General features: G+C 36.7%; 4 protein-coding genes and 2 long non-coding RNA genes across 12 annotated transcripts; 4 read left to right on the top strand and 2 right to left on the bottom strand.

The window, feature by feature from the left end:
* Positions 1-566: 566 nt before the first annotated feature.
* Positions 567-3,288, top strand: LOC144208254 (uncharacterized). The gene is made up of 3 exons (XR_013328856.1): positions 567-842; positions 2,643-2,677; positions 2,831-3,288. It is a non-coding gene; the product is annotated as an uncharacterized LOC144208254 (long non-coding RNA).
* On the bottom strand, positions 2,628-4,882 carry LOC144208253 (uncharacterized). 3 transcript variants are annotated; one of them, XR_013328854.1, is made up of 5 exons: positions 4,651-4,882; positions 4,369-4,553; positions 4,162-4,237; positions 2,845-3,135; positions 2,628-2,757 (listed from the first exon to the last, which is right to left on the bottom strand). XR_013328854.1 is itself a non-coding variant. In XM_077733998.1 (4 exons), exons 1-4 carry the CDS (start codon positions 4,661-4,663, stop codon positions 3,062-3,064), a joined length of 348 nt encoding a protein of 115 aa, XP_077590124.1. In that variant the 5' UTR covers positions 4,664-4,882; the 3' UTR covers positions 2,789-3,061. The 3 variants fall into 3 exon arrangements, 1 of the variants encoding a protein (XP_077590124.1); XR_013328855.1 differs by having other exon boundaries at positions 4,655-4,882; XM_077733998.1 differs by lacking the exon at positions 2,628-2,757 and having other exon boundaries at positions 2,789-3,135.
* Positions 4,883-5,944: 1,062 nt separating this feature from the next.
* LOC144209003 (uncharacterized) lies at positions 5,945-10,535 on the top strand. Its single transcript, XM_077735146.1, has 12 exons — positions 5,945-6,055; positions 6,720-6,783; positions 7,646-7,711; positions 7,815-7,868; positions 7,969-8,049; positions 8,149-8,263; positions 8,446-8,457; positions 8,571-8,609; positions 8,779-9,009; positions 9,370-9,482; positions 9,796-9,828; positions 10,182-10,535. Exons 2-12 carry the CDS (start codon positions 6,748-6,750, stop codon positions 10,239-10,241), a joined length of 840 nt encoding a protein of 279 aa, XP_077591272.1. The 5' UTR covers positions 5,945-6,055; positions 6,720-6,747; the 3' UTR covers positions 10,242-10,535.
* LOC144209004 (uncharacterized) lies at positions 7,715-13,973 on the bottom strand. The gene is made up of 4 exons (XR_013328957.1): positions 13,661-13,973; positions 13,116-13,185; positions 10,163-10,242; positions 7,715-9,561 (listed from the first exon to the last, which is right to left on the bottom strand). It is a non-coding gene; the product is annotated as an uncharacterized LOC144209004 (long non-coding RNA).
* pih1d1 (PIH1 domain containing 1) lies at positions 11,065-15,425 on the top strand. Of its 5 annotated transcripts, none has more exons than XM_077735145.1 (11): positions 11,065-11,181; positions 11,743-11,849; positions 12,188-12,245; positions 12,327-12,515; positions 12,669-12,730; positions 13,244-13,325; positions 13,409-13,505; positions 13,764-13,790; positions 13,958-14,036; positions 14,535-14,678; positions 14,915-15,425. In XM_077735145.1, the coding sequence occupies exons 1-11, from the start codon at positions 11,154-11,156 to the stop codon at positions 14,948-14,950; spliced, it is 909 nt and encodes a 302-aa protein (XP_077591271.1). In that variant the 5' UTR covers positions 11,065-11,153; the 3' UTR covers positions 14,951-15,425. The 5 variants fall into 5 exon arrangements, with proteins under 5 accessions (XP_077591271.1, XP_077591266.1, XP_077591268.1 ...); XM_077735140.1 differs by having other exon boundaries at positions 14,905-15,425; XM_077735142.1 differs by having other exon boundaries at positions 11,738-11,849; positions 14,905-15,425.
* A 581-nt stretch (positions 15,426-16,006) lies between these two features.
* tnnt1 (troponin T type 1 (skeletal, slow)) lies at positions 16,007-21,249 on the top strand. Its single transcript, XM_077735360.1, has 13 exons — positions 16,007-16,231; positions 18,018-18,045; positions 18,137-18,153; positions 18,382-18,510; positions 18,859-18,880; positions 18,987-19,047; positions 19,198-19,314; positions 19,515-19,592; positions 19,861-19,974; positions 20,060-20,169; positions 20,589-20,679; positions 20,894-20,934; positions 21,042-21,249. The coding sequence occupies exons 2-13, from the start codon at positions 18,020-18,022 to the stop codon at positions 21,085-21,087; spliced, it is 852 nt and encodes a 283-aa protein (XP_077591486.1). The 5' UTR covers positions 16,007-16,231; positions 18,018-18,019; the 3' UTR covers positions 21,088-21,249.
* The last annotated feature ends 147 nt before the right edge of the window (positions 21,250-21,396 follow it).

Raw genomic sequence — 21,396 nt, 5'->3', positions numbered from 1 at the left:
CAGGGAAAAAAATGTTTCCAGGTTGGGATTTGAACCACACCTGCCCACATGATAGTCAGGTGAGTTAACCTCTACACCATGGTGGCCACTCATAAATTTGTCATTATTGGAAAGTCTTGATTACACACAGTTGTTTCTATTTAAGGGAAAAATGTTTCCAGGCTGGGATTTGAACCACACCTGCCCACATGGTAGTCAGGTGAGTTAACCTCTACACCATGATAGCCACTCATGTATTTGTCACTATTGGAAAGTCTTCACTACACACGGTTGTTTCCATTTATGGGAAAAATGTTTCCCGACTGTAAAATTACTAAAGTGTGGTGACTTCATGGTCTATAGGGCCACACTTAACTGGGCCATTCCTTGACGACACACAGTCGTCTCTATTTAAAAGAAAAATGTCTCAGTCTTTTTTGGATGAATGATATTTTGTTGAATGATATTTCACTCATTTCATTATACACATATGTGTATGATGACAATAAAGGCTTTTGATTTGACATAAAGGCGTAGCATCCCATAAGACTAGGCTTTCATTTCAAACTATTCTATTAAAAAAAAAAGTCGGGGGGGCGTTCCCTAAATTGACATCACATTGTTGACCAGGAAGTTAATGGACCGGAAAAGACATTGACAAGAATGGTTTTCGTTGACCTGCTCTGCTATGCTTTGTTTTGTTTGTAATCGTTTCAGGTTTTTAATCGCTTGATCTAAACGGCATAGTTTGGGTCAGCTCCAACCAAGACACGTTTGTTAAAGAACATGAACAGAAGTCCACCAAGAAGTTGTTGTTTTTTTTACTCTGGCGGATTTTTGTGTACTCGACGCATGCCGAAATGGTAAGAAATGCTCCGTTTTCTACATTGCAAGTTTCTACAAAGATATAGTAGTTCCACTTGCATTCATAATATCTCCTAATCGAATTGCGTGTAGTGTTTTTTAATCGTTTCAAAATTCGCACAGGGACAGAAAAGAAGACGACTCAATGATGACTTTTCCAATTCGAAATTTCTTTATAGACCATTTGTCATAAAACGAAAATCCTAATTGTGGAAAGACACTCTCCCCAGTAATATTAGTGATATCTGACGACTTGATTTATTTTTGGTAATGCCCATGTATAGTAAGTTTTTTTTCCTTATTAAACGACATCCTGGTTGGGAAACATAAACGAAAATCCTAATTGTGGAAAGACACTCTCCCCAGTAATATTAGTGATATCTGACTACTTGATTTATTTTTGGTAATGCCCATGTATAGTAAGGTTTTTTTTCTTGAAAAACGACATCCTGGTTGGGGAACGTTTTCCCTTAGTTGTTTCTGTGTATTTGTGATCAAGAGCTTCAAATGATGACCAAAGAAAGTGTAGCCAAATTGTGGCGCAGAGGTTAACTCACTGGACTCCCGTCTGGGAGACCTGGGTTCGATTCCCGGTTGTGACACTTTTTCACTTGGTTGTTTCTGTGGACTTCTTCTAAAGATACTCAAATGATTACAAAGAAAAGTGTAGTCACTTGGATGGCGCAGAGGTTAGTTCACCGGACTCCCGTCGGGGAGACCCGGGTTCAATTCCCACTGTCGTCCTTTGGCTGATCACTACACCATGTAGGTCAGTAAATAGAATAAGAAGAAGAAAAAAAAAACTTTTTAAATTTATATTAAACACTTAGTCATACTTTTCAGCAAAAGGTTATATTCCGAACTGCCTTCGGCAGTTCGGAAGACACTTGATGGACCTGTCTGTGCGAAAGGCGTTCTCGGGTCGGCCTTCGGCCGACCCTCGACCGCTTGCTTGGTCAGTGAACCGCTGACACCGGGAAGCGAACTCACGTTCTCTCGGTGCAAAGGCGAGTGTGCAACCCACTACACCAACTCGTGCCCCACTTATACATAGGTGTTGAAACATTTTATCCAAGGAATTGGGGTGAAACACTTAGTCATTTTTTTGATAAAATGCTTCATCCACCATTGAATACTTATTCAGTTAAACCCTTAGGCATTATTACTTATTCTTTTACCTGAACAATTGTGGGAAAATCTTTGCCTGCACTGGGATTCGAACCGGGGACCAAAGAAGTGGCAGACTGATGACTTAGCCACTGGGCCACCACTCCACATGATTAGCCAGTAGTATATGTTATCTTGTCACTTTTCACTCCCAGATCATACTTAGAACATTATTGTACCTTGAAACGTTTTATCCAAGGAAATGGGGTGAAACACTTAGTCATTTTTTGGACAAAATGCTTCATCCACCACTGAATACTTATTCAGTTAAACACTTAGGCAATTGTACTTATTCTTTTACTTGAACAATTGCGGGAAAATCTTTGCTTGCACTGGGATGCGAACCGGGGACCTAAGAAGTGGGAGACTGATGACTTATCCACTGAGCCACCACTCTACAAGATTAGGTAGTAGTATTTGTTGTTTTGTCTCTTTTCACTCCCAGATCATACTTAGTACTTTATAGTACCTTCAAGTGAGAAAAGTTAGGTAAGTTTACAAAGCAGAGCAAACCACCGAGTGAATAGAAGAAAAATAAGGAGGAACACCTGCGACATAAGATAAATTACCTTTTACAAAAAAAAAAAATAGAAACATTTTTTAATTTTACATTTTTATTTTTTGAATGACAGGGACACAGCTCAACTCCACCCACGGCTGTCACGGGGTGAGGCAAGGAGGCCTTGACTTGTCGGTTTTGCACCCCGCTCTTCTCCTCCTGCTCCTCTTCCACATTGTCCAATGCACCTTTCATGACACAAAGACAATTATTTCTCAACACTGCCCAAGATGACAACATAATATCTTTCCAATTTTACAGACACGGTTTCCAACCTGGCATGACGAAGGCGGTGGCGACGTGCATCCGTCCCGACTGCTCCTGCGGCCAGTCAGCGAGTTCTTCCCGACTGGACGCCATGAATGACAAAGGTCACGTGACCAAAGTTATGACGTTGTTGACGACAATCGGACTTTCAGATGAGTGAGGATTTGCCATCAGGCAAAGTCGCCCGCCTGCATCTCCGAGATCCGTCCAAAAAGCATGACCGTGTCAGCTTCCGCTCACCGGGGCGCCGGAGACACCTGGATGAGGGCGCAATCCGGGAGGCGCCAGTATGAATGAGTCTGTCAACAAACAAGTAACGGCGTGAACTCGTGGGGAACATTTCCTCCATGCTGTAACTTACATTCAACAAATATCTTGTATGTCCACGAGCCATGTGAGGATGAGCCAGAAGCCAAGATTCATTCAAGTATACAATAAAGTCAAATGTTTAAAAAAAAGGTTTACTATGTATACTGTGTCATTTTTTTTAAAGAAAAAAGCCCTACTATATATACTGTTTTTTTAATTTTTTTAAGCCTTACTATACATAAGGGGTGTCAGACACGGGCTGGTTCGCGGTTAACGTCAACTCGATTTCATGTGGGCCGGACCATTTTAAATAAACTTGGACTTTTTATAAATGAATTAAAAGAACTGAATATTCAGATCTAAAAAAATGTTTATTTTAGCTTTTTTTGATATATTTTTAGAGATTTTACAAAATGATTTTTGAACTAAAAACAAAGAAAAAATGATTAAAAAATTACAATTATTGATTTGAAAGGGGGAAAAATCTGGAAATGGAATACAATAGATCTATACTCTTCATTTTAATTTGATTCCAAAACAGAGAGTAGGCTCTTACGATTTACTTTCCCGGGCCACACAAAATGATGCGGCAGACCAGATTTTGCCCCCGGGGTGCCACTTTGACACTTGTGCTGTGAACTAAATATACCGTTTTTTTTTTTTTTTTTTTTAAGCCTTACTATACATAAGGGGTGTCAGACACGGGCTGGTTCGCGGGAAACGTTAACGTCAACTCAATTTCATGTGGGCCGGACCATTTTAAATAAACTTAGACTTTTTTATAAATTAATTAAAAGAACTGAATATTCATATTCAGATCTAAAACAATGTTTATTTTAGCTTTTTTGATATATATTTAGAGATTTTACAAAATTATTTTTGAACTAAAAACAAAGAAAAATTGATTAAAAAATTACAATTATTGATTTGAAAGGGGGGAAAAATCTGGAAATGGAATATAGTGCATCTATACTCTTCGTTTTAATTTGATTCTAAAACAGAAAGTAGGCACTCACGATTTACTTTCCCGGGCCACACAAAATGATGCGGCAGACCAGATTTTGCCCCCGGGCTGCCACTTTGACACTTGTGCTGTACATGAAAAAAACAAAGCACACACGCACACAACACAAAATGTAGAACATTAGCCTGAGTTTTGGTGGTGTTTTACGGAAGAAAAAAAACATACTATACATGGAGGGTTCGAATGCAGGTCAGCCCACCTGTGTGCTCTTCCCAGGCCTGCATGGGTTTTCTCCAGGTACTCCTGTTTCCTCCCACATTTCAAAGGGTGTAGGCTGGTTGCACACTAGATGAGTGAGCGTGAATGGTTCCGCCTCAGTCTCCTCCGCCACAGGTTCAGGGTGTCTCGAAGTCAGCTTGGATAGGCTTAGGCACCCCCGCGATCCTTGTGGGGACAAAGAGGTTCAGAGAATGAATGAACAATCAAAGTTGGTCTCATATCATCAGGCTATCAAGTTAGATGACGCTTTTTCGGTTCTCACCTACCACCATCATGCTTTGTGAAATTCCCCTGCTGTATAAATCGGCGTATCGAAATGTAATCAATAAGATCTCATGTCAAAATAGCTCAGTACGTATCACTCGTCCGTCGTTGGTCTTTCTTTTAGGCTGGGCAACACCGTCAATGGACAAAATACGAATTATAGCTCTCTGTCATGACTAAAATGAAAAAAGGCCGTGCATAGGATAAACACGCGGTCAACGTCGCACGTCGATGACGTCAGGTGCTGCGCTCCAATAAGTTTTCGCCTGAGTTCTTTGGGATATTTCTATATTAATACGTCACTGGCGGCCTTCCTATGTGTATTCCCTTACGGGTCCAAGTCAGTCCTTTGCTATGAGGCATTGCGTCGACTCGCTGGTTGCCATTATGTAACAGTGACAGTGCTTTTTTTTATCCTAAAAGAGAAATTCAGCACTCATGATTTACCTTACCGGGCCACACAAAATGATGCAGCGGGTCAGATTTGGACCCCGGGCCGCGACTTTGACCCACAATGCGGTACATAGTGGGTTTTTTAATCATAAAACAGAAAGTCGACACTCATGATTTACTTTCTCTCATCGTACAAAATGATGCGGCGGGTCAGATTTGGCCCCCGGACCGCCACTTTGACACTTGTGCTCCACACCATGAAGTGACCAGACCAATCGACCCCTGTTCTTTCATTAATTGATATTTCACAGAACACAATAAGACGAACGACAAGTCATGCGCACATTCTTAATTTGGCACAATTTAGAGTGCTCAAGCAGCCTACTATGCATGTTTTGGGAATGTGGGGGGAATGAGAGTATCCAGAGAAAACCCAGACAAGCACAGGGAGAATATGGAAGAAACTCAGTTTTCTTCGGATGAAAGGCAGACTACACCCTAGACTGGTCGCCACTCAGTCATAGGGCACACAGAGAGACAGACAACTACTCACACACACACCGAGTGGGAATCAAACCCAGACTGCCTACACCAAAGTCAGACGGAAGAACCACTTCTCCACCGGATGGCTCGGCTTTAATTTAATTCCATGAAATTAACATGATATGCCATTCACAGTGATAGACGTCCAATCCATTTTGGCTGGAAGGCTTTTCATCGCTGCAAGTCAAAATGGATTGGACGTTTATAGCTGTCAATGGCAAGTGGAACATGATCATTCAATTCATGATGACAGGATGAGGAAGGGTTGAAATCTCTTTCACTTGTGATTCTAACCCGAAAGTAGAACGTACTCGAAACACGAAACTTGAGTTACGTCACTGATAGCGATTAGTATATGGGACTGATATGAGGCGGGACTCGCTCCACGCAATATAAAAGTGAAAGTAAAAAGGAGTCAGAGAAAGCATGGACTATTAGCAGACGCACTTCTTCGGGATCGAAACGCGGTGAGTCAGCCAATATTGTCTTCTTTTATTGCTGCTTAAATGTAGCCATTGCAATGAGACAAGACGTCAATGCGAGTTCAACCGTTTTCAATGCGCACTCGTACAATGGACGTGGACGTCACTATGGTAAATAGCTATTTTGGCAAAGTCAAGACCTTCACTTTCATTGACTTCCTGTGCGCACGTATTTATTATAATATTCTTTTAATTTAGAAATTAGAGATTTTATTGTTTGTTTGATGAGCCTGGCCTTCAGTAAATTCTGAAGTTGGGGGCGTTGCCCCCTGGTGGAATAAAGGATGATAATCAATGTTGTAGATTATTAAGTAATCAAAAGGAATGTTCAGATAAACAAGAACTGTATATTTAACAGATACACACTACTCCAAAAACAAAGATAAAAAAATTACCACACAAAGTATGCCACCAACAGCAAAAAAATGTGTTGGTCCCAGTAGTTGGCTGGAATGAGCTCCAGCACCCTCTGCAACCCTTGTGGGGATTAGCAGTATGGTTAATGAATGAATAAATGAGTTATTTCTCCATTGTCACTCACTCGCTTATGATTTTTGTGTATTCATGTGTTGTTCTGGTGGGTTTCCACAATTTACTGTACTTCATATTACTGATTCAAATATCTTGTGTCTTTCCTCTACTTTTTCAGTTTGAGCCTGGATGTTAACAGTGCCAAAATGAAATGGAGGTTGGGAACCCATCTGTGTGTTTTTGTAAGTAACAGAACTGAGGTTTAATAGCTGTATATCTTTGCTACAATTATTTGAAAACATGCAGAATTAACAACAAGTACTAAATTTGAAGTGATGCCATTTATAGTTTTTTTTGTTCTTTTGTCACAATAAAAGAAATTGCAACTAGGATTAGTTGAACCTATTCAGAACATAATATTTGAAAGCCTTTCCTTCTTTATTCTTGCTGACCAACATATTTTTTAACCACAGTACAAATCTTAAACATTTACTAAAAAAAAAGTAAAAAAAAAAGTGGTAGTAATTCACTTCATGAGGGAAGTGGATGTAGTATCACTTCCTGGTAAGAAATTCTCAAAAACTGCACATGTGGTTAAAAAGAACTTGTTACAGTCACAACACATTTTTAAAGCATGTTTTGTTATTAAAAGAATACAAAATGCATTGGTTGAAATGTAGGTATTGAGACAATTTCCCACTAAAAAAAAGTACACTGGAAGTCTTGTGTAGATCTTGAGATGCAAGCAAAGTGGGACCCAAAAGAACACAAAAATCAATAGACAAAAACAGAGTGCTGGTAGGCAAAACTAGAGGCTTTTGAGATACACAACAGGTGGAACACAGCCCACATTTGCAGGCCCAGCCCAACTATGAAAAAAAAAAAAGTGATTTATAGTCTGGAAAACACAGTACTTTCATTGGAATACCCCCAATTAATATTAAAGTAATATAACAAATATAGCAACATCAGTTAAGGTTGTTCTTTAATGGTTATTATCAATGAGTCTCTGCTTTGCTTGTGTCTTTATTTTTTAGTTTTCATGTTAGTTTTCCAAATTAAGTTCTGGGAAAATTCATCTACTATGCAATGTGTCTGTTTTAGGTATTTCTTAGGTTGATTGAAACTTCAAAAGAGCACTGTATAGAATATCTCTCAAACGATCAGTGGGTATGTGTTTTTTTAAGTCATTATTTCATTACGAGTATTATATAAAACATCATTTATTTGAATTTCACTAAAATGTAATGTATTTGTTTCTTTTATCCCACAGAAAAAGGAAACACAACTGTCAATTATTTCCCTTGTGATCCCAGAGAATATTACAGTATGTCACAAATCCAGCCAAAATATGTTGATTTATTGATTGATAAGAAATTACATTCTATAATATTTAATGTTTGTCTCGCTTGTCTTTCTTTCTGAAGGATGTGGCAGAGTGTACTTTAGAGAGCTACTGTTTGGAAGGCAAGATGTGTAATGTGCTGAAGGACTGCTTCTCCAAAAAAGTGAGTGATGATCAGAAAATATCATTTAAGTGTCTTTATGTACTTATTAGAAGATTAAATTTGAATACTAAACCTGTAAATCTGTTTCCCTCCTTTTAGTTATTGCCCAAGTCAACAAGTAAAAAGTGCAAAAGTTCACAAAAAATGACTGTTCACTCTCATCTGTTAATGTGCTTTATAGCTGTAGTGGTGAATTCTACCAATAGTGAAAACGGTATGTACACACTCATCATATAAAAATCATTTTATATTTACATATTTTTTCTGAATTTGTAGTCAATCTATAAATTAGGGTACATTGCACTATATTCTAATTTACTTATTGAGATAGAAAATGTAAACTTCTGATCGATATTAACAATTTGACCATTTTTATCTTTTCCTTTTCCACTACAGGCTGTGAATATGGTGAGCATGTTTACATTATATTACACATGCCATTTCTTTATATCTTAATATTAATATTCACTCTTTTAGCATTTTTTTCTAATGATCTTTTTGTCTGTTATGTATTTTTTTAGACAGTATTTGCCCTTTATATGAGAAAATGTTGGATGCTGGTAAGTAAATTAACCATATTTAACATTCATAATAATTATTGCGTATTAGAATAAAAATGTATTTCTTTGGGAAAAAAAGAAATACAATTCCTTAAGCCAATGTCAAAAGGCTTACTTTCATTTTCCTACTATTGCCTTTTAATGTCAATTTATTTCATTGTTTAACCAGCAACCAGAAAACAGACAACAATAGGACCGACAACAACAGGACCGACAACAACAGGACAGACAACAACAGGACCAACAACAACAGGACCAACAACAACAGGACCCACAACAATAATGACCTCAACAGTTTGGCCATCTCAGACTGAGCTACCAATGACATCACAAGTGTCGCTATCCACGGTGCTGGAAAGCAAGGAACAACACTTACAGAATTTAGCCTGTCAAAGCAAAGGTAAGTTTTATAGTATAATTCTGCTATCACAGGGGTAATATTCAATATTTTTATTCATTTGTGTTTGTCACTGTCTCTAACTGACCATAAGACCATTTGTGGTGGTAATCAATCTCTGTTTTTTGTGTTTAGAATATTTTACCAATTTCCCACATTTTTATAACATAAAATGCAAAGAAAAAATATGATATTGGTTATTGTATTGTTTTTTTTTTTTGTCATTTACACTGCATGGTGTAGCTAAGATTGTAAAATGTTATGGTTGGGACATTTCAATTTGGAGATGCCACTGAAGATTTGTTTTCTGTTGTGTGATGTTAATGTAAAAAATATACACTGTATTTTTCTTTCTTTCCCCAGATGATTTTATCTTGAAGGTGCTTTTGGCAATTTCTTCAACTCTTGCCATTGTGTTGCCATTTGCTGTTTACTTTTACATGCGATGCCAGAGGATGCAAAGCATGAGCTGCCAGGTGACGAACAAAAATGTTTTCTCTGTTGTTGTTGTGCATTAGTTAGCTCATGCTTACTTGCCTTTTTGCTTTTCTACATCTGTAAATTACAAAACACATTATGTTCATCCTAATATAGTACTGCTATTGTTTAACTATTTGGCTGAATAATAATTGATGAACACATTCATACCAACAATTAATCACGGCAATAATTTGGTATTATATGTTGGAATTTTGCAATAATGCTATTCTTCATATATGAGATAGAGGGCAAATTGATACCTATGCTTCCTTACAGCAGTACATTAATATTTTTTGTCTTGTTTTCTAGTGTTGTAATCCATCTGGAAAGTCTGATTTACCGGTAAGTGTTAATTCTAAATGAATTAATTGGTTGCCTGTGAGGGCATAGTCCCAAGTTTGACTGCAATTTTTAGCATTGTTACAAAGGATATGATTATTGAATGCACCAGTGACAATATAGTAAGAAGATAATACTGGGAGGAAAATAAAATGATGTGGAAAAACATCATGTTTCAATTCTATACCCAAAAATAGTAGAAAACATCTGTGAGAGCTAACAGAAAGATTGATTTTTTCATATTGTTGCCAAGTGTTATTTTCATTGCATCTTTTTATTTCCTCCCATTGTATATTCAGAAATAAACTGTATTGTAAATAAAGTTAAATATACTTACGTTGCCTTTTCTTTTCCAGGTCGAACTTCGCTCAAATTTGAATCCTCTAATGATAACTTACAAATTAGAGCAGATGTGACCTATGTAACAAGAGTAAAAAAAGCTGCTCACACTAACACAATGGCAAAATAGGATTAACTTTTCTCAGCAGGCTAGAGTAAAGTTACTTACTGCACAAAATGAATGTCAGGCATTTTCACATGCCGGTTTATTCCATTTCTAGCAATCTGCCTATTTTTTTCAAAGCCCACAGAATATTGTTTCATGATTATATTAATCATACAAACTACAAACCTAAGCCTTAATAGGTGTTGGAGTATGACAAGCGATTATTTCTGGTAGTTTAACCTTTTCATGCAAGAATTATGCTTTTTTTTTTTTAAAAAAAACCAAATATTTATTTAAACTACCTGAAATAGTAACTTTATAAAGGTTTTGAGGTCTTGAGTGACATTAAAAATATATTTTTTAAATTACTTCTTATAGTTAATTGCTTTATTATCAGGAATTTTGAAAATGATCACTATATCAATGGAAAAAGTTGATTCACTGTTGTGTTCCCTTACAAGAAAAGCCAAATTTGGAGTTTTAGTCATACGTGTATTGTGTCCATCTGTTTTCAATGTTACTATATATATCTATATATAATATATGAATATATCCAAATATTCATCACTGTGAAATGATGACACACTTGTTCTCTTGTACCATTTTTTTATAATAAAAAATATCTGTATATATATATATTGTCTTTTTGAATTTGTGGTGTTTATTTTACAATTATTTATTATCATTCAAATGAAACAAATCTACCAGTTTTGCCATCCTTTAGCATCATCAATAAGATATTGATCATTTTAACAACGTTCTAGATATAATGCGTTTATTCTGAAGGTCCAGCACGGAAATGTAATGATTTGCTTCCTGACATCATTCGGTTCAATGCAACATAAGGAAACAAAGTGTAGTAAAATGTAAAGTACGATATTGTATGTACTACACTGTCACGCCTTTAAATCGTAAGTACAACAAAGCGAGTAAATATTTATTTTTACCCAAGTTGCATTATTCAATTTCATCCTTCAGCTTTTACTAAGCAACTGCGATTCACTGTTGTAGCAACGTACTTTATCTGCTAAGATGATCTTTCTTGACTAGTATTATAGTATTATTTTGATTTTTGTTATTATTGTTGGTATGTGTTGTGTACTTTGATCACGTTTATCATTAATTCTGCGAGAAAGGGAAATACACGTGCACGTTTATTTACAGATCCAATAAGAATAATGATGAATTAGGACGTTGATTTAGTAGTTTAGATGAAACTGTCAGTTATGGAAGTTGTAATATACATGATCTCTTTGCAATCGACATCCAAGTCATTCGAAATGGCCCTCCTCGTTCAATTGATTGGACGTTGAGAGACGTCAATGGTAACAGATATATTAAGTCATTATCTTTACTTAAACTTGGATGACACATTACATCACACCCTGTCCGCAGGAGACTCCACTATTTGAAATGAATGTGATAGATGATATATTTTTCAATTATTTGATATTTTGTGTGTCCAAGTACAGGATTGTTTTGCACATTTAACACAACCATGGCAACCGACTCAACCCTCCTCAACTCTGAGATGGAATTAGAGCAGGAAGAAGATTTGTATCAGCAACTGTTATCACAGGTAATATATTTTCTCTTCATCAATTGCACTTTGTTTGAATCCTTATCATGACACTGCCATAAGAATGTTATAATCACTTCAGGACACTTGTCATGAATATGAATGAATGTTCACCATAGTTGTCACATTTGATGCAAAGTTGATGTGATTTCAAATGTCTTTGGATATGGACAATTAATGACATCAGTCATAAGCATTGATTCATATTCATCAAAGGTGGCTTATGACAGTGTTAAACTAAGCAATAAAGAATAAAATTACCACTTTGTCTAATATGTTTTCTCATTTTAACTTGGGTCTACCAGTATTAATATATTTACATTTTTTCGTCTATTCAGACACTAGGAAACATGCAAACTGCAAATCCAGATACCAAAATGATTCGGCCTCAACCCGGTGAGTAATAGATTCACAAGTCATATTTACCAAGTAATGCAATGTGATAAGAGACAAACACTTATTTGTCTTTCCTCTCAGGAATTTGTGTAAAGACAATATCGCAGCCTAGCAAGGAAAAGGTCTTTGTCAACATCTGTCAGTCAAACTTGCTTCCTGCACCACCTGAACTGTCCAGAGAGGAACTTCTGGATTTGCTCCAATCAGAAGATCCCAGTGGCTACAGAGTTCCCATGAGCCTTGGGGAACCACACACCGAATTGGACAACAGTGAGTAACCATAATCATTTTTTTGCTTATTTTCTCTCACATGAACCAGAAGTTTGTGTAATATTTGGAGAAAAGTAATTCCATTAATATTCCATGTACTATGGCATGATAAGCCTGCTGTTTAGTTCCTAAATTTAATCTTCATCTATTCAGTTTCCCAGGGATGCACAGCATATGATGTGGTAATCAATCAGGACTTTTTCCAGAAGTGTCAGGTATGTTGAGATTAACAAATTGTTGTTTGCAATTTGACTGTCAAACACATTTTTCACCATCCCTTTTTGCAGTCCACAAAATACATTCATTTAAGCCAAATCTGTCATCCTAGTGCGGACAGTATACGTCCCCTTTCTAATACAAGTTGTTTTGAATTGACAAAATTAGAGTATCTTGTTCTGGGTGTAATGTAGTGTTGATCATTAAACCAGAAATAATTTTTATGACATACTATCACTTTTTTTCCCTTTCAGTTCCCCGACAGGATATGTTGTTTTTTTTTTAAGGCTGTAGTTATATGAAAAACTGCTATGTTAACAGATTTCTATTTAGACAGTTGTTCTCCATTATATTGTTTTCTGATCAAATAAAAAATGACCCTACCAAAAATGCAAGTTAAACTCCAGTGCGACTATATTTTTGTTCCTCTTGTGTATTCTTTGAGTGGTGTGACCTATAGTTAAAAAAAAAAAAAAGAATACAGTTAATGTTTGCCTATATCTGTCTTGTAGAAAGAACCTTTGTTCCAGCAATTTGTTATCATGGTATCTTTGGAAGGTCTAGAGAACAAATACAACATTGAGCTTAGCAGAGGTAATTAAGTGTGCTTGTGTAAAACCCTATCCCATTTTGGTTGCACAAGTTTTGAAGCTTGCAGTTGTTGCCTTTTTTTCCAGAATGGAAGGTGCTGAAGAACAGAAAGTTCTTGGGCTCAGTCAACCAGCAGAACATTCGCACAAAAAGCAAGCCAGTTATTCAAGAGCTGCAACCGCAGTAAGCCTCGCCGACAGATAAAAGATAGCTTGAACACTTTTCACTGCCAATGATTACAATATAGATGCAAGATGGCAGCCAATACTTTTTACTGATGCAGCCAGATCAACAGTTCCCCACCACCTATGTGTAAAAAAATACCAGTTACTACTTACCTCCAGGAGCTCAACAACTACATAACATACAGGCAGTTTGACCTATAACAATTGATTTGGGCATTTGTTGTCTTTATTCTCTTCCCTCTGCTCTTTTTTTTAGGGAGATTTCCACTTCAGAGGCAAAAAGGTATGTATGGAATTACCATGATCTGATCGATACCGGTTTAAATTTGAAGCATCAAAATTAATTCATAAAATTTCAGCCTCATAAGATCCATCTGCCTCTTCTCCCTGATTGTTTAAATGTTTGCTTGATTGGGGGCGTAAACTCTCCTCAATTTGCATTTTCCTCAGACCAGAATTCACCTTGTTTGTGGAGCCTCCTTCTGGATTGGCTGAGCACCTGATTGCTGAAATAAAGTTGCCTGGAGTGGTGAGAAATGCACACCCACCCTTAATTGGACACTCATTCAATTCATCTGGTGGGAGTGAATTAATTCATTGGCCCTTTCCAGACAAATAGGATTGGACACCTAGTTCTGTCTATGTCAATAAATGACTGGAAAATATATATTTTTGCATCAATTCTTCACTTTTTCCCCCTATTTTCTGGGTTGTGGGCGGTGACTATCCCAGCTAATAACGGGGACCAGAGGGGACACCCTGAATTGGCGGCCAGCCAATCGCGGGGCACAATGAGACAGACTCATACGCTTTTTAATTGAGGGATTCATGACTGTAATGACATCTTGTAGTGTTTGCCCCAAATTTAAACAAAATATAATAATAGAGCTGTGGCTTTTGACTTAGTTTTTTCATTATGGTTGGCTATGGTATGGTTTAATGAGGTCAGATGAAAAATAAAACAGGTCATCTTTGTAAAGTGCTTAAAAGTGTAGTAATGTAAATTTTAAGAATTTGACTTGAACAGGTTTCATCGCGGGCACTGGTACTGAACATTGGAGAGGACCGCATTGTGTTGACAGCCCGTCCTTCACTCTACTATCTTGACATCTTCCATCCCTTCCTGGTGGACCAGGATTCGAGTGTGGCACAATACAACTGCAGTACTCAGGTAAAGTTGATGAATAACATCCTGTCTTGTGGCTATTATCAACCTTTTCTTGTCTAAGTTCTAACATGCCGACATTTTCCCAACTGCAGTACTAAGGTAAAGTTGATGAATAACATCCTTTCTTGTGGCTATTTTCAACCTTTTCTTGTCTAAGTTCTAACATGCCGACATTTTCCCAAATTGGGTATTTTTAAATCCCATTGTTCATTTGAGCTGCTTATTTTTGTGTCTTTTAGATTCTCACAATCACCTTGCCTGTGGTGTCATCTTGAAACAAATGAAAATTTCACTGAGAATCATGTTTACTCACCACTTGCTGACTGAAGATAATGAACTCCTCATTGTCATATTATGTAGAATTGTATCTTAAATAAGTTGTATATTTTGGAAGATATTTCTGTTTAGGTTCGGCAAAGACTGTCAATAGGGTATCATTTGATCAATAAATGTATGATTATGCAATGAGGTATTTTGCAGTACGGCATCCCTACATCATACTCAAAGTATTGGTATGATACAATGCACTGTAGTATACTTCTACTAAGGGCCCTTGAAGGAATATGCTCTAAATGCCCTGTGTATTGGGTCTTCATAAGGTCAAAGGGTAACAGTAGAAGTCAGAATCTTGATGTTTGACATGCTTGGTCATTATACTTGATAGTCAGAAGAAGGATGAGTAGTACTTTTTTCACCCACAGCTTTTGATGAAGGTGCAGTGATTTTGAATAAAAACTTGGTTGAAAAATACTTTTAAAATTGTTTTTTGTGACTTAATTGCATAATATCTTGGTAGGCTCTTGGCACCCATAGGTATTGCTGCACTACAAAACCACAAAAAATACTTATGTACAATATTGATTGAATTATTATCATTCTGAAATGTGCATTATTAGTTACGCATTCCTTTTAATACAGCATTTGTGTGTTCACACCAACTAACAAAAGACGGTTATGGTGATAATCATTATTTACAGTGCAGTTCAACTTGCATTTGCCCTTTCAAATATTTCCCATCATAGATGGCCTTGAGAATTTAGAACTAGCAAGAATGGCGTGGCCTGCTGGCTGCTTTTGTTTGAATGACTAACGCAACTACGTTTTCTAAGTGGCACTCTGGTTAAAAATATATGACAGCAGGTCCAATAAAGCTTTTGTGCACACTGTAAATTATGAATATAAATAGCCCTACAGTTCACCATTAATGCCTTTCTGCCAGCTCTGTCTCCTGCTCCACCCTTTCCATCTCCCCATTTTATTTAGTCACTCTTTGCTCCACCTGTCCTGTGAGGTCAACCCACTGTTCCTCTTAATCCCATGGGGTGCTCATTTTGCAGCCACTTAATCCACCAGTGGCTGCCAACCATAACCGCACGCACACCTGTGGGTTTGCACATGCGCTTACAGCTATTTTTGAACTGCATATTTAAATGCATGTTACACCTAGTCATCCATAGAGCAGACACATTGTTTCCACCTTGCTATAAAACTCCCCTTCTTTGTACAGTGGGCACACTCCTGCGTGTGTGTGGAGCTGATTACGTATCTTCCTACAGGTTTGTGCATCTTACTTATTTATTTGTTTATCTCAGAAGGTAAATTATTTGAGATCGGCAAATTGATGGTCCATGTTATTATTATGTTTTGTATAGTATAGGTATTAGTATTTATTTGTCAAGCAAATAGAATTTAAATTTTACTGAATTAGTCTCCACGGATGTGTCACTGATGCAACATCAAAAGTTACTTTGTGATGAAATATAGCAAGGATAAAATTATGTTAGGCTAACTAACTAATTATTGTATTTTTATTGAAACCATTTTTTCTCCTGTTTCCAAACATTTGTGAGACTGAACATATTTATGTATATTGTATATATATTTTATTGATGCATTTATTGTGAATGTGATGTGGCAAGCTATAGATTTATGAGATGCTTTAAGTGCCGTTCGCCCCTAAACACCTCTTGAGGAAGGCATTCAAGTTCAAACAGTGTTTACGACATCAAGTTAGCACTTTAAATGATAGCATGTATTCTGATTTTAATGTAGACCATATTCATGTTTGTATTCATTGTCTTTTATGGACAAAAATACAAATAAAGCTTGATAACAGAATTACAATCATACTTCTAATTAGAATTGAGCCTTACTTGTATACCAAATATTAATATTATATCTATCCACATATGTGGGCACTTAGTCTTTTCCATTTTTATTTTATTTTATTTTTTACCAAGAATAGTAACGTGCCCCATAAACGGTTAAAATGTTAAATGTTTCACTCTTTTTCCTCTTCTTTGCCAACTTGCAATATTATTAGGTTACATGGAGCCATAATCTAAAATGACATGTATCTTTCCTTATAGATTAGGTGCTGACTTTTTTGCCTTCAGAGGCATTATTGACAAATTCCTATAAAATATAGTACTTTTCTTGACTACAATTCTTACCATAAAACCCACACTTTGTGTCTGCAAGAACCAGACGCTCCATAAATCCCTTCTCCACTTTTAGCTCTGAAAGTAAGCATCAGATATTCAGGGTGAAGTGAAAGATTTAAATGATGAGCTTCTGGTGTTCTCATGACAGAGTAATAAAGGGTCCGTTTAAGGACAAAAGCGAACGCAATTCCTGAAAGAAACTCGACCTCTCTTTGTTTAACCTTCGGCACATTCTCACCTGCTGTCCTTCCATCAATCTTGCAGAATCCTTTGCCAGGGCGATGTCAGCACAGCCCATCTTTGTCTCTGCATTGTTTTATCTCACAACTATGGCAGCTCGAGGACACAATTTATAACCAGGACCACCTCGGCATGTATTATCATGCCGTGTATTTAAAGGGATTCACAAGTAGGGGAACTGGGGACACATGTTTTAATAGTATAAATAAATCAATTAATCAATTGTCATGTATAGTATACTCATGGAATGAGTTAAATGGCATTAGACACCTTGTGTCAAAGTCCAGGCCTGGGGGTCAGATCTGGTCCACTACATCATTTTTTTTTTTTTTTGTAACCCGGAGAAGTAAATAATAAGCAATCGACTTTACATTTCCTGTTAAATAATCAATGTCTAGTCCATTAAAAATAGGAAGTTTAAGCACATTGGACTTCTACCAGGGATAAACTTAAATTCACAGGAGAAATATCTCGGCTGCTAATATTTTTAAGGTGTAGGTGTAAGAAAGCGAGTTATGTGACAGCAAATCGAATCCAGATAACATTTTAGCATACAAACAGGAAATTATCATTTCCGTCGTTTTGCTGAAACCGATCTTTTTACTTTTCTGAGTTGGCTTGGTGCTTGCATAAATTCATGTTCTTGTGTCTCTTGCAGCCATGTCTGACATAGAGGAGGAATATGAGTGAGTATGATGTTACTGTAAGACTTTTTGATAAATGGTGGCTATACTATACATTCTATCACACATTTTTTTCCCTCTGTTCTTTTTGCAGAGACCAGGAAGAGCAAGGTCAGTTGCAGAGAATCAGATCTTCAATACTTATTAAGCACAAGACCGTTTAAGATGAATATGAACAAAATGTATTCCCAATTCGCGACCAGCCACTCTCTGTCCAAATGCATTGAATGTAATTGGACATCTATCACCGTCAATGGCAACCAATAAATGCAGTGTAAAAGGTGTATTATCAAAATGCTCACGTGTGATTAGAATCATGAATCTGTCTTGTCTTGGCAGAGGATGAAGATCAGCATTATTCACATCAAGAGGTGGACGAGGAGGAGGAATATGAACAACAAGCTGTAGATGAGGAAGAGGAGGAGGAGGGGGAGGAGGAAGAGGCACAGGTGTATGAGGATGAAGCAGGTAATGTCAGGCCGTTATGTGGCAATATACTGTCTACACTTAGGATTGGGAAATAATGTGCCAAGTTTTTCTACTGTCTTTTTTTCTTATATAAATAGTTAGTGTTGTTATTTGAGCTGTGAAAACTGTTTAATCTATTTTTTACGCACATTACTTCATTTTTCAAAACCATATTTGCATTGTATGCACTTAAGCATAGTATTTTGTTTTTGTTGTTAGCATCGTCAATGGAAGTCAGTCAGTCAACAAGACTGATTTTAGTTCTTTGGATTGTCACTGTTTAATTTCCCTTATGTAATTTACTCAATATTGTATTAATAATATTTCTCCCTTTGCTTTTTTCAACAGAGGAAGAACGTCCCAAACCAAAGTAGGTTTATATTATTATCTTTATCTTTTACCGTATTTTGCTGTAGCGTAAAAAATGCTCAAAAGAGTTGGCATTTTAACATGTTGTCTTTTTTCTTTTCCTTCAGACCAATGATATCTCAAATTGCTCCCCCAAAGATTCCTGAAGGAGATCGAGTTGATTTTGATGTACGTCAACCTGATAAAATTTATTTATGTACTGCCTGCAAACAAATACTTGATATATCTTTTGTTGGTGTTATGTTTATTAAAATAGTGCAAAGATTCTCCTAATCATTTTGTTCCACACTGTAATTTAAAAGCTATTTGTTCTGGCAGGACATCCACAGAAAGCGAATGGAGAAAGACATGCTGGAGCTGCACACACTGATTGACGTCCACTTTGAACAGAGGAAGAAGGATGAAGAGGAGCTCATTGGACTTAAGGATCGAATTGTGAGTCCCATTTATAAAAGTTGTGAATTGGGCAATAATGACAAGAGAAAATGATGTGAGCAGACATATTTTGAGCTATTTAGAATGGGATTTTCTCTCCACTGACAGCAAAAATATTGCATGTTGTTATCAAGTGTGTATTTTAGATACCTGGAATAAGTAATATAATAATATAAGAATCTTTTATTACGTACCAACAGGAGCGGCGTCGGTCAGAGCGTGCCGAAATCCAGAGAGTACGAACAGAGAAGGAGAAGGACCGACAGAACAGGATTGCGGTAAAATGCACACAAAAACACAAGTCATTATAATGGTATTGTAGAATTACTGTTCGTTTACAATATATTTGGACTTGAAGGGATCGATGAGTTAATTTTGGTTCATTTTCCCCCCAAAAAAGGTAAATCTTTATTGACTTGGCATTTCTTATTAATTCCTGATCATTTTCAGTCACTTCTCATTGGTTTTGGGCCATTTCCAGGTTGCTTTTTGTTGATTTTGGGTTTATTTCAGGATTTATTTTATCTCGTCACTTTTATTTGCCAGGAGGAGCGTCAAAGGAAAGAGGAGGAAGAAGCCAAGAAAAAGGCAGATGATGACGCCAAGAAGAAGAAAGTACTTTCTGGCATGGGTGCCAACTTTGGAGGCTTCCTGGCTAAGGTCTTTTTTGCTGCTCTCAATTGAGATGACATAATTTTTTTGGACAATGACCTTTTAGCTAAGTGCCTGCTGATGTATTTTCTAGGCTGAGTCAAGGAAAGGCAAGCGTATGACTGGCAAAGAGGTCAAGAAGAAGACGCTTGCAGACAGACGTCAACCGCTTGGTATTGAATGCATGAGAGAAGATTCTCTCAGGTAAATCACTTTGCTTCTATTTGTCATTCATGCATTTCAACAAACACAGTATACATTAGAGACAACCTCAAAAAAAAATCCTCTACATTATATAACATTCTGGTTTCACTTCTTATACATATTAGGTCATTTCAAGATGATTTAGGTAATTTTCTACTCACCCCAAATGTCCTGCTCGTTTCCTATTGGTTTTGGGTCACTTTCTGATGATTTGGAAGGTCACACCAGGTCACCTTGAGTTTGTGAAAGTTGCGTTTTGATATGGGAATTATGTGTGTTTAACAAAAACTGTGCACAAGTAGTATTTAGAAAAATTTAACTTAGTTTTTGCCGTAGGAAATGGAGCCAAATAGAGCCTGTACAGGGCACACAAAGGCTTAGTAAAAAACATAAAACATTTCTTTCTATTTTTCAAAAAGACAACGAGCCCAGGAGTTGTGGAACTGGATCTACCAACTGGAGTCTGAAAAATTTGACCATACGGAGCATATGAAGCACCAGAAATATGAGGTGAGCAGATCACCGGGTAGATTTGAAGAATATTTCCTCTAATTTGATCATCACTGCTAATCATATTACTATTAATATTAATGATGGTTTCCTGTATTACCTTTCAAACTAAAGCAGCACTCTTAGAAAGCAGGCTTTCACCAAAGCAGCCAAATTCAAAGCATTGTCTTCTTTCAAATCTTTCAGTGTCATTAATATTATTGTTGCTTTGTAGATTATTGTGCTGCTGAACCGAATCCAACATGCTCAGAAATTGTGAGTACTAATTTTTTTCAGTTTGTTTGATTTCTTTTAAAATGAAAACATGCTTGGATGTTTTTCCAGGTCTTTTTGTACTTTAGACTTTGCTTTGTGTCTTACAGCAAAAAGGTGCACGGCAAAGGGAAAGTGGGTGGCCGCTGGAAGTAAAAGTGTGAAAGGAAGAATCCAAAATTGAAACTCATCATACACAGAAGCGCAAAAACATGAATTCTCAATCTGTTGAGGTATTTGTCTTTTCTGTGCCTGAAACTGATTGTTGACAATGTATAATAATAAAACAACATTCTCTCTTGGAATTAGCATCTGTTTTTGTACCTCCACAATCCATTTTTTTTCTTCTTAAAGTCAATACAAATTTTAATCATACACCATATGATAGTCACCATTTCCTGACAAAAGTTATTTTAGTTCTGCTGTGAATTTCAATGTGTTTTTGACCTACCCTCAACATGCCAG

The sequence above is a fragment of the Stigmatopora nigra genome, chromosome 15 (genome assembly GCF_051989575.1).
Source record: "Stigmatopora nigra isolate UIUO_SnigA chromosome 15, RoL_Snig_1.1, whole genome shotgun sequence".
Taxonomy (NCBI): domain Eukaryota; kingdom Metazoa; phylum Chordata; class Actinopteri; order Syngnathiformes; family Syngnathidae; genus Stigmatopora; species Stigmatopora nigra.
The sequence above is the reverse complement of the archived record's forward strand: the minus strand, read 5'-3'. Positions and strand labels throughout refer to the sequence as shown.